Below are 12,661 nucleotides of genomic sequence, written 5' to 3' on the forward strand. Positions count from 1 at the left end.
GTCCAGAGAGGTCCCTTTTTCTAAGTCAGACAAAGGTGGCCATTGGATTAATGCCAGGCTTTGTAAGGTTTACCACACTTTCCTTTCCCTGGTGCTCCGGCACTACCTGGAAAACGACCCCTGCGTCCTTCAGGTCCTAGTTCAAATGCCTGCTCTTCCATGAACTGGTCGGGGTGAATCTCGAGTTCCCCAGGCACAATTATGGGGACACAATTATGGTCTCTACCTTGGTCATGGTCGTCCAGTTGTGATTCCTTGTCTGTCTCCCTGTCTGGCCTAAGACAGATTCCACAAGCACAGGGAGTGCGTCCAAGCTGCCCTCCCAGACCAGGTAGAGGAGACGTACAGGTCGGATCTGTTCTGTAGGTGGGAAGAGAAGAAATTGTTCTCCTTTCTGCCCCAGCTTCTCTCCCAGCTTTGCCTGCAGAAGACAATCAGGGAGGAATGTGAGCCCTGCACATCTGCAACGAGAGGCTATAGGCCTGATCTATCTCACCTCTACCAGCCTCTGGAGACACTGCTCAAAGGAAGGAGCCTTGAATGGTGCACCCACAGGGCCACCACCCAAGGCTGGGCTCCAGAGATCAAGTCCTTCTCCAGGAGGACTTGGAGGAAGAGAAGGTAGCTAGGCTCCACCTGGGCCTCACTGAGGCTGCTAGGCAATTGCTCTAGGGCTCAGCTCTAGCTCCTGATTAAAACCAGATCTGGGAGCTTGCAGCCTTTGGTGAAACTGGATACCTGTCAAGGCAGGCAAAGGAAATATACTATGGGAGGGAGGCTGGCCGGCAGCCCAGCAGTGCTGGGCTGGGCAGTAAGGTTGAGCTTTCCTTCTGAAGGGCCCCCAGGAGCCCTTGCCACGTGGGGTGGTGACAACACTAAGAAACGGGAGCCCTGGGGAGACCAGAGGAACACACTCGCCTCTCCGTCACTTTCTTCCCTCTTCCCTCCTCTTTCTCTGCTTCTTTTCTTCAGATAGAAGACCCGGGTTAATCCCGGCACTACCTTTTATTCACTTTGGGTAAATTATCTAACCTCTTTGAGCCTCAGTTTCATCACCTGTAAAGTGGGAGTGAAAATAGTACCTACCTAATGGCTAACTGTAGGATTAACAGTGATAATGTATGAAGAGTGCTTAGCACAGGACCAAGAACAGAGTAAGCCCTTATTAAATATGGGTTATTGTTATGCTTTCTGCCTCCCTCCTTTTCTATGAAAAGCTACTTGATGCCATTAAACCATAAACACAATCCTTGATGATCACAGTAAGGAAAATATTTCACGTCCCTAATGGCTGACGAGGCGGAAAGCACATTGGCTTTAGAGTCAGACAGCCTGGGGTGGTAATTCCAGCTCTGCCATTTACAAACGGGGCGACTTAACCTCCTCAAACCTCAGCGCCCTGTCTGTAAATGGAGCCGCTGGAGACGCCAGCTCTGCTGCCGCCCCGGCGCGCGTCTCACACGGGGTGCGCGTGTGCGGGGCAGCCAGGCGCCGCACAGGGCCACCGCCCTGGAATTGCTTATGCTTCCAGTGTCCTGCTGTCCTTCTGGCTGTGCCTTTCCTCACACTTGGTCTTTCTTTTCCTTTTTCCAAAGTCGTGAGTCAAATAAACTTCGTGGGGTTGTAGAGTGTTAGAGCTGGAAGGGAACTTCGTGACCATTGGTTCAGTGATTTTATTAGAAATCACCCAGGGAATACAGAGAAATTCAGATTCCTGGGCTCCAATCCAAACCTAGAGCATCAGAATCTCTTACTTTTTAAGTGAGAATTTTAAATAACAAAAGTAATACATGCTCATTATAAATGAATTCCAACAATACAGAAATAATGAGAATAAAATGGTCTCTCCTCAGAGGTAACCACTGTTAATGGTTTGGTGTATGTTTTCTAGGGTTTTGGTTTTTGTTTTTTTCACCTGGAAAGATCTAAGCATATAGTTTTCATTTTTCCCATTAAATTAGATCATCACTCACTTTTAAAAAAGCTTAATATAGCTTAAGACATCTTTCCGTATCAGTATGTGTGTCTAACTCGTTTGGTCAACAGCTGCAGAGAGCCCCGTGGCACGCTGTGGCTGACTTACCCTTGCACGTGGGTGAACATCTAGGCTGTCCCTGGTGATTCACATGCAGCTAACCCGGCCTCTGTCCATGCTTGGCAACCTCTGCTTTGTATAGGTGGGCAACTGGAGGCCCAGGAAGAGGGTACAAGGTTCACAGAGCAAGTAAGTGGCGGGCCTCGGATTTACAGCCCTGGTCTCCTGGCATGCTCTTTGCATCAAACCATACCACTACAATCATCAAAGAAAAGAAAAAGGTGGTAAAGGGAACTTAATAACATTTTTCTGAACCTCTTCCTGATAGAAGGGAAGAGAGAGAGGAAAAAAAGAAAACCTCAAATTTTATTTCATGTAGTTCTGAGAATTGGATTTTTTCCCAAACTTTCTCAGCATTTTCACTTCTCATTATGTTCTTTGCAAGAGTTTATAACTCAATAAATTTTTCCTACACAATGTTTCTGAAGCCAATTTTTTTTAATGCTAGAATCCCAAAATCACACTTCCCCTGAGTATGGCTGTTCTGAGAGAACTTGGTCAAATTCCACTTTACAGACTCAACCCCATCCTCATTCACCATAATTGATAAGTTTTCCTCTCTTGTGGAAACAAAAGGAATTAAAAAATTGTGACTGTCATCTATTTTTTTTTCACTAAGTAAATTCCTCCAAGTCCTGTAGGTAACTTTCCCAGAAAGATAAATTACCCAATTGTAACAAATATAACATGTAATGTTTGTAGAATCCTTGTGAGAATTTGCTCTTTGCCCAGAAATCATGCTTAATCTTCCTACTACAGAATGGAATGTTAATCCTGCCTCCAATGAGGTAACAGAGATTCGACTGGTTGGGACGACTGCCCATCAAGTCCCATCCTCTCTGAAGCAGTTGTCCTCAGAGTTTGGTGCTGCGTTGCAGACAAATGTTTCCAAGTCCACTGTCCCCATCTGCACCCCCTGCCACAAAAGGAGTAGTCAGAAATTGCTCAGATTTCTGAGTATAAAGGGAGAGATGAGAGATGTCGTCCTCAGATAGCTGAACGCGGCGTTGGCAGCATTTGGATGCTGTTTGGCATCGTCTTGGGCAGAAAATAAAGGGAACAAAAGAGAACACAGAGACCTCACACAGTGTGTGTATACATACAAATATTTTAGGGCTTAAGATTATAGCCGCAATTCCCAAACTGGGAACACTCATGTCTCGTGAGAGGTATCACATCAGGGAATGAAAAATACTGGGCCTTTTATCTGGAAGACGCAGAAGGAATAGGATTCAAGAGAACCAGGCTGCAGCTGATGTCCTAAGTGAACCACTGGTACTGGCACCTCACCTCAGCATCCAAACGTCCTCACCCACGCCTGGTGGCTGTCAGGCAGGGCGAGGGTTAAGGCTGGGAGCCTCTTTCACCCTGCTGTATTCTTCATCCTCCGTGAAGGCTGGTATGAAGGAAACACGCGCCCCGTGTCACATATAAAAAAGAACATGATGGAAATCACCTAATTCCCAGAGTCAGGGAAAGGGAAGGGCCTTCATCCTCCCTTCAACTAGGCCAGGTCCTTTGTACAAGACTGTGGCGGGGCAGTGCCCTTATGGAACAATGTAGATATGGAGAAGACAGTGCAGCAGCAGGAGTTAGGAAGGGTTGTAGACCACGATGTCTGAGGCCTCACTCAGCCTAGCCACGGTGGACGGGGCACCCAGTACCCAGGGGGCAGAGTCCAGAAGTCCCAGCCCTCATCCATCTGGCATGACCTGCCTTGCAGACTTTCTCTTGTGTGGCCAGCTCAGTCCTCACACTTCCGAGTCTAGCACATTCACACTCAGGCGGGCCCTCCACGCTGCCTTCCCCCCACTGCGTGCTAAGCCAGGTCCTCTGCATCCTTAGAGCCTCGCTCCAGCCCCTCCTCCAAGAAGCTATGGGGCGGCTCCTCTAGCACTGCACTCTGCCACAAGAAACTGTTTCGCAGGGCACTGAGTGTGGACTTGGCTGTTTCTGGTGGGCAGTCCAACCCCGGGAAGGAGAAACAAGCATGAAGGAGGGATGGCATGGTGTCTGCACCCCCGGCCCCAGAGGACTGGGGTACAGCTCGAAGTTGAAGGAGCTGTTTTCATAAGGGCTTTGAGAGGTTCAGGGCACAAGCAGAGATGCCTCAGGGGCCCGGGGACAAACTATGGCCTAGTGCTGTGGTCCCCGACCCTGGGCCATCGACTGGTACCAGTCTGTGGCCTGTTAGGAACTGGGCTGCACAGCAGGAGGTGAGCGGTGAGCATCACCGCCCGAGCTCCGCCTCCTGTCAGATCAGCGGCCGCATTAGATTCTCGCAGGAGCGCTAGCCCTGCTGGAAACCGCACATGGGAGGGAGGGATGTAGGTTGCGGCTCCTTATGAGAGTCTAAGGCCTCATGATCTGGGGTGGAGCTGAGCGGTGATGCCAGTGCTGGGGAGCGACTGCAAATACGGATTATCATTGGCAGAGGTTTGACTGCACAATAAATGTAACGAGCTTGAATCACCCTGAAAACATCCCCCACACCCACTCCCCTGGCCGTGGAAAAATTGTCTTTCGTGAGACCAGTCACGTGCCAAAAATGTTGGGGACCGCTGGCCTAGTGTCAAGCTTTCTCCTGACTCTGACCCAGAATCCAGCCCTGGTCTGATGCATTGGGGCCTGGTGGCTTTGGGACTGTGAGCAGCAGCGCTGTTGGCAGAGCCGCTGGCACTGTCATCGGCCACCACAGCGGAGGCAGTCCCCAGAGCCTTAACAAGCAGGCTCAGGATGTGAGGTACATTCCAGATCCTGCAAGAGAGTCCTCCGCTCAGAGAGTTCCAGGTGTGGGCAACAGTCTTTGAGCAGGGACGGAGGCGCCCCGTGCACAAAGTAGGGCTCTCGGCTGGGGAGGTGCTGTGTCCTCATTCACACTCAGGTGGCGGCGCCTGGGCCTTAGCCATCTGCCCACCAGATGTGAGCTCTTCTGGCCTCATTCGTGCCCACACACTGCTGGGCAGCCAGCTCTGACCCAGCTGTGCCGAGCACCCCTGTGCCTAGGATGGCAAGGAGAGAAGCCAGGCAGGTAATGTCAATGAGGGTGGGGCAAGGGCGGGGTCCACGCAGAGGCAGAGGGTACAAGTTCCGTTTAAAAAGGGGGAAGCTGCCCAGTCAACTGTCACCCTGTGGGAATGTAGGGCCAGGGATACCAGATTTTCCCAATTTTTCTTTTAAAGATACAAAAATTCAGATTACATGAAATCTACTGATTTTCAAATTTAAAAGTTGGCAACTGTGTGGGTTATTATCTATCTGCACATTCAGATCCATTCTCCGCCCAGCTACGCCCTAGGAGGGTGACCCTCGTGAACACCACCCTCTCCCCAGTCTTCCACATTCCAGCCGGATTTGGCCAATGGGCAGAATAGGCAGATGGAGATTGAAAGGTGGGAGGTCAGGATTTTATCCCCCCACTGCCCACATACACTGGGGCCATGGTTTCGGCAGTGGCTGCGTTCCTCTGTGTCCTGCACGGGGGCCCCTCTCCCAGGATACAGCTCTCCTGGTCTGGTGACCCTCCTTCCCATCTTCAGGCCTAGGGGTGGTATTGACGGCCCCGTCGCTAGTCTCTGGATGCTTCCCCATCCTTTGTCATACTCTTCACCCTGGCCGTGTAATTAGCACCTTCGTTATCAGCTCTCCCCAATTAACCCTTCTGAATGTGCCCTCTCTTTCCTGCTGGGAACCACCAAAACCAACCAATTCAATTAAAAAACCACACTGTGAGGTCCAATCGTACCTGGACCTGCAGTCTGGATCCAGCCAGCCTGTAGGAGCCCAGCTTGCAGCTGCTGAGGTACAATCAGAGCAGTGCACTGAGGCCAGCAGGCTGACGCTGAGAGCACCACACTGACCGGCGCAGTGCTAGGGACAGGAGACACACAACAACTCTCATGTTGAAACCCAAGAGGCAACCGAAAAAAGGGAAAAAAAGCCTTGAGATGTGTGCAACCAGTTTAATGACTGACAAAAGCGTGCAAACGCCAAACTACGGAGCACCAGGGACATGAGAGGCACAGAGGCCTGGGGGTGTGGGGGGCACTACAACATTGTCACAGGGAAAGTGGGGTCATCTAGCATCGATAGGGGAAGGGGTGGTTCACCAGCGGCTCAGACCTATGTATGACACATTCCTCCAGGGAGCCCGCAGCCCTTCCCGAAAGGGGGAGCAAGCGGCTGCCTTCACTCACGAACATAAATTCTCGTGCAGACCACGTCATCGGCGCCAAACGTCTGCAGAGAAGGAGAAAAGGAAAACCAATCAGTGCAGATGCCTGTGCGAAAATGTTTAAAGCATATCACTAATAAGGCCACTTACTGCCCTGTTAAAAACGCTTTGTAACAGACATTCAATTTCCTGTGCTCGAGTTAAATGAAAAGAGTTTCCTTCTCCCCCACCCGGCTTAAGCTCTCTATTGGCAGAGAGGCAACTGCGGTATAGAATTCTGTTGTGTACAGTTTGCCTTTCCTTCAGCATCCTGTGAATGCTGACATGAGAAATGCCAGGAGCTTTGGTCTGGAAATTAAACTGAAAGAGGGAGAATGCCATTGTGGACATTTCTGAAGTGGTTGTTTCTTTTCAATGTCTTCAAAAGAGCGAGGGGCTTGGGCAGCTGGAGCCATGGCGTCCGGTGCTGGCCAGCCGGCTGGGATTGCTTTGCAGGAAGCACTTATCTAGCCTGGGAGACAGCCTGAAATGTTGAACAAGTGATACTCAAGTCACCTGCAATCTAGAAAACTGCTCTCAGCGGCAAAAGCACAGTGCTGGCAGCCAGGCCCGGCTCTGCGGCCCGCAGCCGGGTGAGCTCAGGCACGCGCCTGCCTCTCTCGGCCTGCCAGGGAGGGGCGGGCAGGGGCCGTTGCCGAGGAGAGGGGTGCCATTGAACAAGGTGGTCCCAAAGGCTCTTTCCAGCTGGAACTCTATGGCTCTTTGTTTGTTTGCTCTGTCACTCCACAGAGGGAGGAGGATGTTTTTTCTTCTGGCCCCTGAAATGACACTGCCCGTAAGTAAGCTGCCTCGACTCTCCCGACACGGGCAGTGACTCGCAGGCCTGCTCTGCCGGGCCTCCGTCTGTGCGCAGATGCACGTGTCTGCCGGAGGGCCTTCATCTTTCAGATTCTCGAAGTGGCCTGAGATCCGAGAGCGGTTCAAACCACTGGACGAAGAGCTTAGCTGCCCTAGGATCTTCACGCTTTCATCCCCAGAACCCTTAGTGGCTCGTGGATGCTCTCAGAGAGCACCTGGAAATGCTTCTAGTCCTTAGTGACTATGAAGGAAGCGAAGGCTCATCGCTAGCTTTCTTTCGTACGAGGGGTCTCCTGATCGCACCAGCACAGCCATCCCTGTTTCTGGACAGTGTCTTTGTCCTACGCTCGCTCCCTGCTAACGAGGAGTGCGCGATTCTGTGCGCTGGGGCTGTGTGGGGAGTGGAGTTCCCACCATAAACCCACCTTCCAGCTGTCTGGACACCTTAGGACCATGGAGTTTTCCCGAACTCTTTAAGCTCCACAGCCACGGACTGTTGAATGGAACGGCAGGGCTTGGGGATTTGACCCCGCCCTGCGGTCGCTGTTCCAGCTACAGGACGGCTCTCCCAGCCTAACAAATGGCCTCACGACACGAGAAGAAATCACCACATTTCCAACCACATTTGAAGTGGCCTTCTCAGCCTGCAAACGATGCTCAGAGGTTCCCGAAAGAAACTCTCTGTAGGATATTCCAGAGTGGTTTGAGGGAGTATACTCGTTTTCAAAGGAAGGCAACTTACAGCCTGAAGGCAATTTACTATTGGCCCTGGGAGAGCTTGTTTCAACTTAACTAGAATAATTTGCCTCTTGTTATATGGAGACGGCATCTCCCTATGTTTTAGATTTATGAATGATAATAACCCTTGAAACAAAAGACCAAATTTCAGATCCCAAATGCCAAGAATTCATGCTCCCTTTGAGGCTTGTATATGTGATTGCTGAGCCAGGGAAGGATGCCCGGGTGGAACTGTGGAGGAGGGGAGAGGGGCTTTGGAAGAGGTGGAGTCCATCTAGCAGAATTTGGCCTGTGACTCTGGCTGCTTGTATACCATGGAGGTTAATAAAATCACACTTTCTCAGAGCAAACCGATCCTACTTAACCCTCAGCTATACTCAAGAACTCTAAAATCATCTCTCTCTCTTCTGTCTCTGGTACCAATAAACCATATGTATCTTTTCCCCTAAATTTCCATGTCTCAGCCTCAAATTGCTCCCCTAGCCCCATCAAATATCCCTTCCTTGGAAACAACATTAACCAGGTTGCAAATTAAGCCAGCCCTTTCTCTATGAAAGGAGAAAGTGTGTTAAATCATCCCAGGGAAGGACAAAAGGAGAGAGATCAGGCGGCTTCACTTCAAGTCGTAGAGGAAGCTCAATTGAGGGTCTCCTTGCAGAATAAACATGTAATTTCAGGGCTGAGAGGGACCTCAGGGATCAGACCTCAGCTCAACCTTTCATTTTATAGCGGGCACGGGGCTTGGGAAGGGAAGAGGTTGCCTGGGTCCCGCGCGGGGCCCTGTCTCAGCCCACCTCGCTGTCTCCTATTCCCGCGTCTCAGGGTGACATTCGCTAAAATGGAGCAGATGTTAACAAAATGCCTGACGGAGAACAAAGGATATAATTTCCCAGATACCCAAAACAGCTTTTCCCTTTTTCAGTCTGGGGGAGAAAAGGTGGTTGCAGGAAAGCTCGGTCAGTTCTGAAACAAAGGGATAGTGACATGGGGGCTGTCCTGCCGTCCCTGTCTTCCTTTGCTCCTCTACTTAAAAAATGGGGAGAAGGTGTGTGATTAAACTATAAGGGTTTCTAACTTGGCCTCACCAGGTAAGTTTTGTTTGGCGTGGGGTGTGTGGGGTGTTTAGAATGTTCCAGTCTGAACATTTTTAAGGAAGAGTCCACCTTTTCCAGTTCTAGAGGGGCTCATCCCCTCCTCAGTGTGTTCCACTCAGACACTTCCCAAATTAGCATTTGCTGCCCGGCTCCTGAAGGCCACTGGAGTTTGTAAATCAGGGGTAAAAATGTTCTCTAAGGCTATGAGTGCTGACGTGATAAAAATTTCTGAAACCTTTCCCAGCCAGCAAAATGGGGAATGAGAAGGAAAAAAATCCTTTCTGCAGTGTGAGCCTGGGGACCTCCCAGAGCCCAAGCATTCCGAGCCCGGCTGGAGGGAAGCTTGGCTAAAAAGCACGTCGCCACTGCCAGCTGCAGCCATGCAGATAGTGGCAGGCACCCCAGCCTGTCTCTAGCCCCTATTCTGCCCTCTGAGCCACCCCCCTTTCCTGCCAACCATTTAACAATGATCTCCTCTGACCTGAACTGTCATCTCGGGTTTTCTGCTCAAATTTTAATCCAGGGCAAATGGCATCTTTCTCTGAACGGGTCAGTGAGGATGACATGTTTGTGTGGCCCACCTCGGGCCCATCTGGGGAACGTCAGGATTGTTTCAGGCTCACGGGGGTCTCACCAGGATAAGCTCGTCATTGGCCAGCTCGCGGGTCCAGTAGGTTTTAGGGCCTTCCCCTTCAAGAAGAGTTTGTGTGCAGTGTATCTTGTTCTCATTCTCCCAAGTGGCTAAACTCTGTGGGCAGGAAAACCATTAGTGCCATTAATTACCGTCTCGGCAGCGGGAGCAGAGACAATGGGCACCGGAGAGTAATTGCTGTGCGGAGAAGCAAAACATGGTCCCTGTCAGCAGCCACAGATTCTGCTCTGCTGAGCTTTGTGAAGCCCAAATTCGGAGGGCAAGTCATGGATTTTATAGGGTGTAAATACACCTTGTATCACACACTCACACACACACGCCGAAGCAGCAAAGCCTTAGGCACACTTTATATCTCTGGGAATAAAATTTACAGCATGCAATGATTCACTTATGCAAAAATGGACTACCGCTTCAAACAATTTGGATTTTAAAGGCAAGAACCTTCACGTCAGAACCACAAAGTTTTAGAACAGTTAAGACACCATGTTTGGAGCCACATTTGTCATCAGCAGATCGGGAGCGTGACTCCCTGCACGTGTCTGGGATAAGAACATCCCTTCTGTTTGCACTCCTCGTCAGAAGCGGCACACACCTACTATGATAAACCTGGGTGTTTCTGGCTCTGAGGATTAAAATGCATCCACTCTCCAGGTTACATCCCTCTAGAAAAATTTTTGAAAAAAAACCAAAAACAATCTGAAGGGTCTTCATGCCATTGGAGGTGAAAGGAGGGACTCCCTGCCGTCTTCCCCAGCGTCTGCACAAAGCAAAGTGTGGTACAGCTGGGCTGGGGGCGGGGCCAGTGCCGAATGCGCACATAATGACTTTTTAACTTACACACGGGACACATTCATTAGGCAAGGGGTGGGAGGAAAGGAATAAATAAAGACCCACTCTCCAGCCTGTTGTGTGAACCTTTGATTTTTCTTTTAATCAGAATTACCTTCCTTGGCAGTAGCCACTGTTGGATGTCCCCAAATTGAGTCCTGCCCATTGCCAAACCCTCTCCTTGAGGCTCCCAGCCCTTTGCTCTAATTATGCTTGTCCTGTTCTTTTGTTTTGCAAACAATACCATGACTTGGGCCCAGGATCCCACTAGCTCCAAGCTGGGACATCATTTTCAGGCTATGGCAATTCTGGGGGCCAAAGGTTGCCTCCTGGGTCAGCCTGCTCCTAGGGGCTATTTCTGCGTCCTTCTCCCAAGCCCAGTCCCCAGAGAGTCCCCCTCTGAGATCAGACCCAGCACTGCTCTGCTCAGGAAAGCTGAAAGAAGCAATTTACCACTTTCTGGAATGTTATGACTTAAAAAAAAAAACAAAAAAACAACCAAACAGACAAACAAAAAAATACTGGAAAAAAGGAGGGAGACATTCTGTCACTTTAAAAATAAGTGGTAGCAGTGGCGATTATTTTCCATCTGTTTAACCAAACGCAATTTTTGCCGATGCAAAGAAGGAATGTGCAACCCCTTGTTTCAGTCCACTGGCTCATCCCTGGGGCTGATGTACGAGAAATAAGAAATTCTTGCCCTTGAGGACTAAGAGAGGGCATTTAGTCCGTTTTCCCTGCCAGAAGCTGCGTTGCTTTTGGAAAAATTCTGGCGTTCCTTTAAGGAACCAGGCTGAGCGGCGGGCAGGGAGAGGTGCCGGGGGCCATCGGGACGGCTGACTACGGATCCAGAGCGTTCCCCCGGCGGCCTGGCGCCCCGGGGCGGGAACCTAGAGCTGCCGCTCCACCTGCGACCGGAAACGTGGCAGCGGCGCGGCCGGAGAACCCGCGGCCCCCGCAACCTTTTCCCGCGCCGCCTGCGCCGGGCGCCGCAAACCGCGGCAAAAGCCGCAGCTGGGAACGCGGCGCTACGCGGAGCCCGCGCTTCCAGCGCGGCGGTCAGCGCCTCGGGCGGCGGCTTAGGGGTGCGCTAAGACGGGGACGGGGCTTGCTCCCGAGCGCAGGGCCGCCGGGCCGCGCGAGCCCTCCCTGCAGACAGCCCGGGCGCACGCCCTGCAGCAAAGCGCGCCGCAGGCTGCAAGGCGGGCGCGAGCCCCTCCCGCCGCAGTGGGCCGCGTGCAGGGGGCCGGACCGCGAACGCCGCAGGGCTGGGGGGCCTCACCCTGCACTTGCGCCCGTCCACGGTCTCCTCCTCAAAGCCTTCTCCGACCTTGAAGTTGATCTCAGTGGTGCGCACCGTGGTGGACGTCTTGATGTAGAACTGGTCCCCGTCCTGGCGGATCTCCACGTGCGGCTTGGAGGCAGCGGCCACGGCCACCTTCCTCAGCATGGCGTTCACACCTGCACGGGGCACCCCGGGCGCGGGTCCCAGCGCCTCGTCACTGGCCTGTCGTCTAGGGATCGGTCGGGCACTTCCCACACCAATACCCGCCGACTTATTTATTTTTTATCCCTGTCCTGAAACAATGCAAGCAACCCTCTGACTTTAGACAGGGGCTTTAAAATAGGTTCACTCGTCTCTCTGCCCTCGCCCTGGTTTTCGAGATGACATACTGAGGCTCAGAGAGGGTGAGTGGCTTCCCCGACTTGGAACGAATGCGTGGCAGAGCCTGGTCTCAAACTGAGTCCCCAGATTTAAAGTCCCTGACCCGCCCTGCACGCAGTGATCTCTCCTCGCTGTGACATCTAGCAGGCGACAGAGGCCGACCCGTCGAGGAAGGCGCTGAACATGGGCGAGCGCTCGCGGAGCGCGTGCGTCCCTGGCTCTCCTCGCTGCTCCCAGACCGGTGCGCCCGGAGAGCCGGCGACCTGTCGTCCCGAGGACCCCCTCCTGCCCGGGCCCCCCGACGCCCGCACCCGCCTGGACCGGGGCACCTCGGGGCCGCTTCTCCCTGTCGGGGCGCGCCGTGCGCACCAGCTCACCTAGCGCCTTGAGGAGCTCGTCGAAATTCTCGCTGCTGCGCATCTTCCAGGTGCCGGCGAAGTTGGGCATGGCGGCGGCGGCGGCGCAGCGGGCGCACTCGGAGCTCGCGAGGCGGAGACTGGCGCTCCGCGCCCAGCGCCGCGCGCCTGAGTCGCCCGAGCGCGCCCCCCGCCCCGCC

At 52.5% G+C, this 12,661-nt stretch overlaps 1 protein-coding gene across 1 annotated transcript; it reads right to left on the reverse strand.

The window, feature by feature from the left end:
• Window positions 1-6,037: 6,037 nt before the first annotated feature.
• CRABP1 (cellular retinoic acid binding protein 1) lies at window positions 6,038-12,625 on the reverse strand. Its single transcript, XM_012651869.1, has 4 exons — window positions 12,483-12,625; window positions 11,722-11,900; window positions 9,594-9,707; window positions 6,038-6,334 (listed from the first exon to the last, which is right to left on the reverse strand). The coding sequence occupies exons 1-4, from the start codon at window positions 12,550-12,552 to the stop codon at window positions 6,284-6,286; spliced, it is 414 nt and encodes a 137-aa protein (XP_012507323.1). The 5' UTR covers window positions 12,553-12,625; the 3' UTR covers window positions 6,038-6,283.
• Between the last annotated feature and the right edge of the window lie 36 nt (window positions 12,626-12,661).

Source organism: Propithecus coquereli, unplaced genomic scaffold, assembly GCF_000956105.1.
Source record: "Propithecus coquereli isolate 6110/MARCELLA unplaced genomic scaffold, Pcoq_1.0 Scaffold372, whole genome shotgun sequence".
In the NCBI taxonomy this organism is placed as follows: Eukaryota; Metazoa; Chordata; class Mammalia; order Primates; family Indriidae; genus Propithecus; species Propithecus coquereli.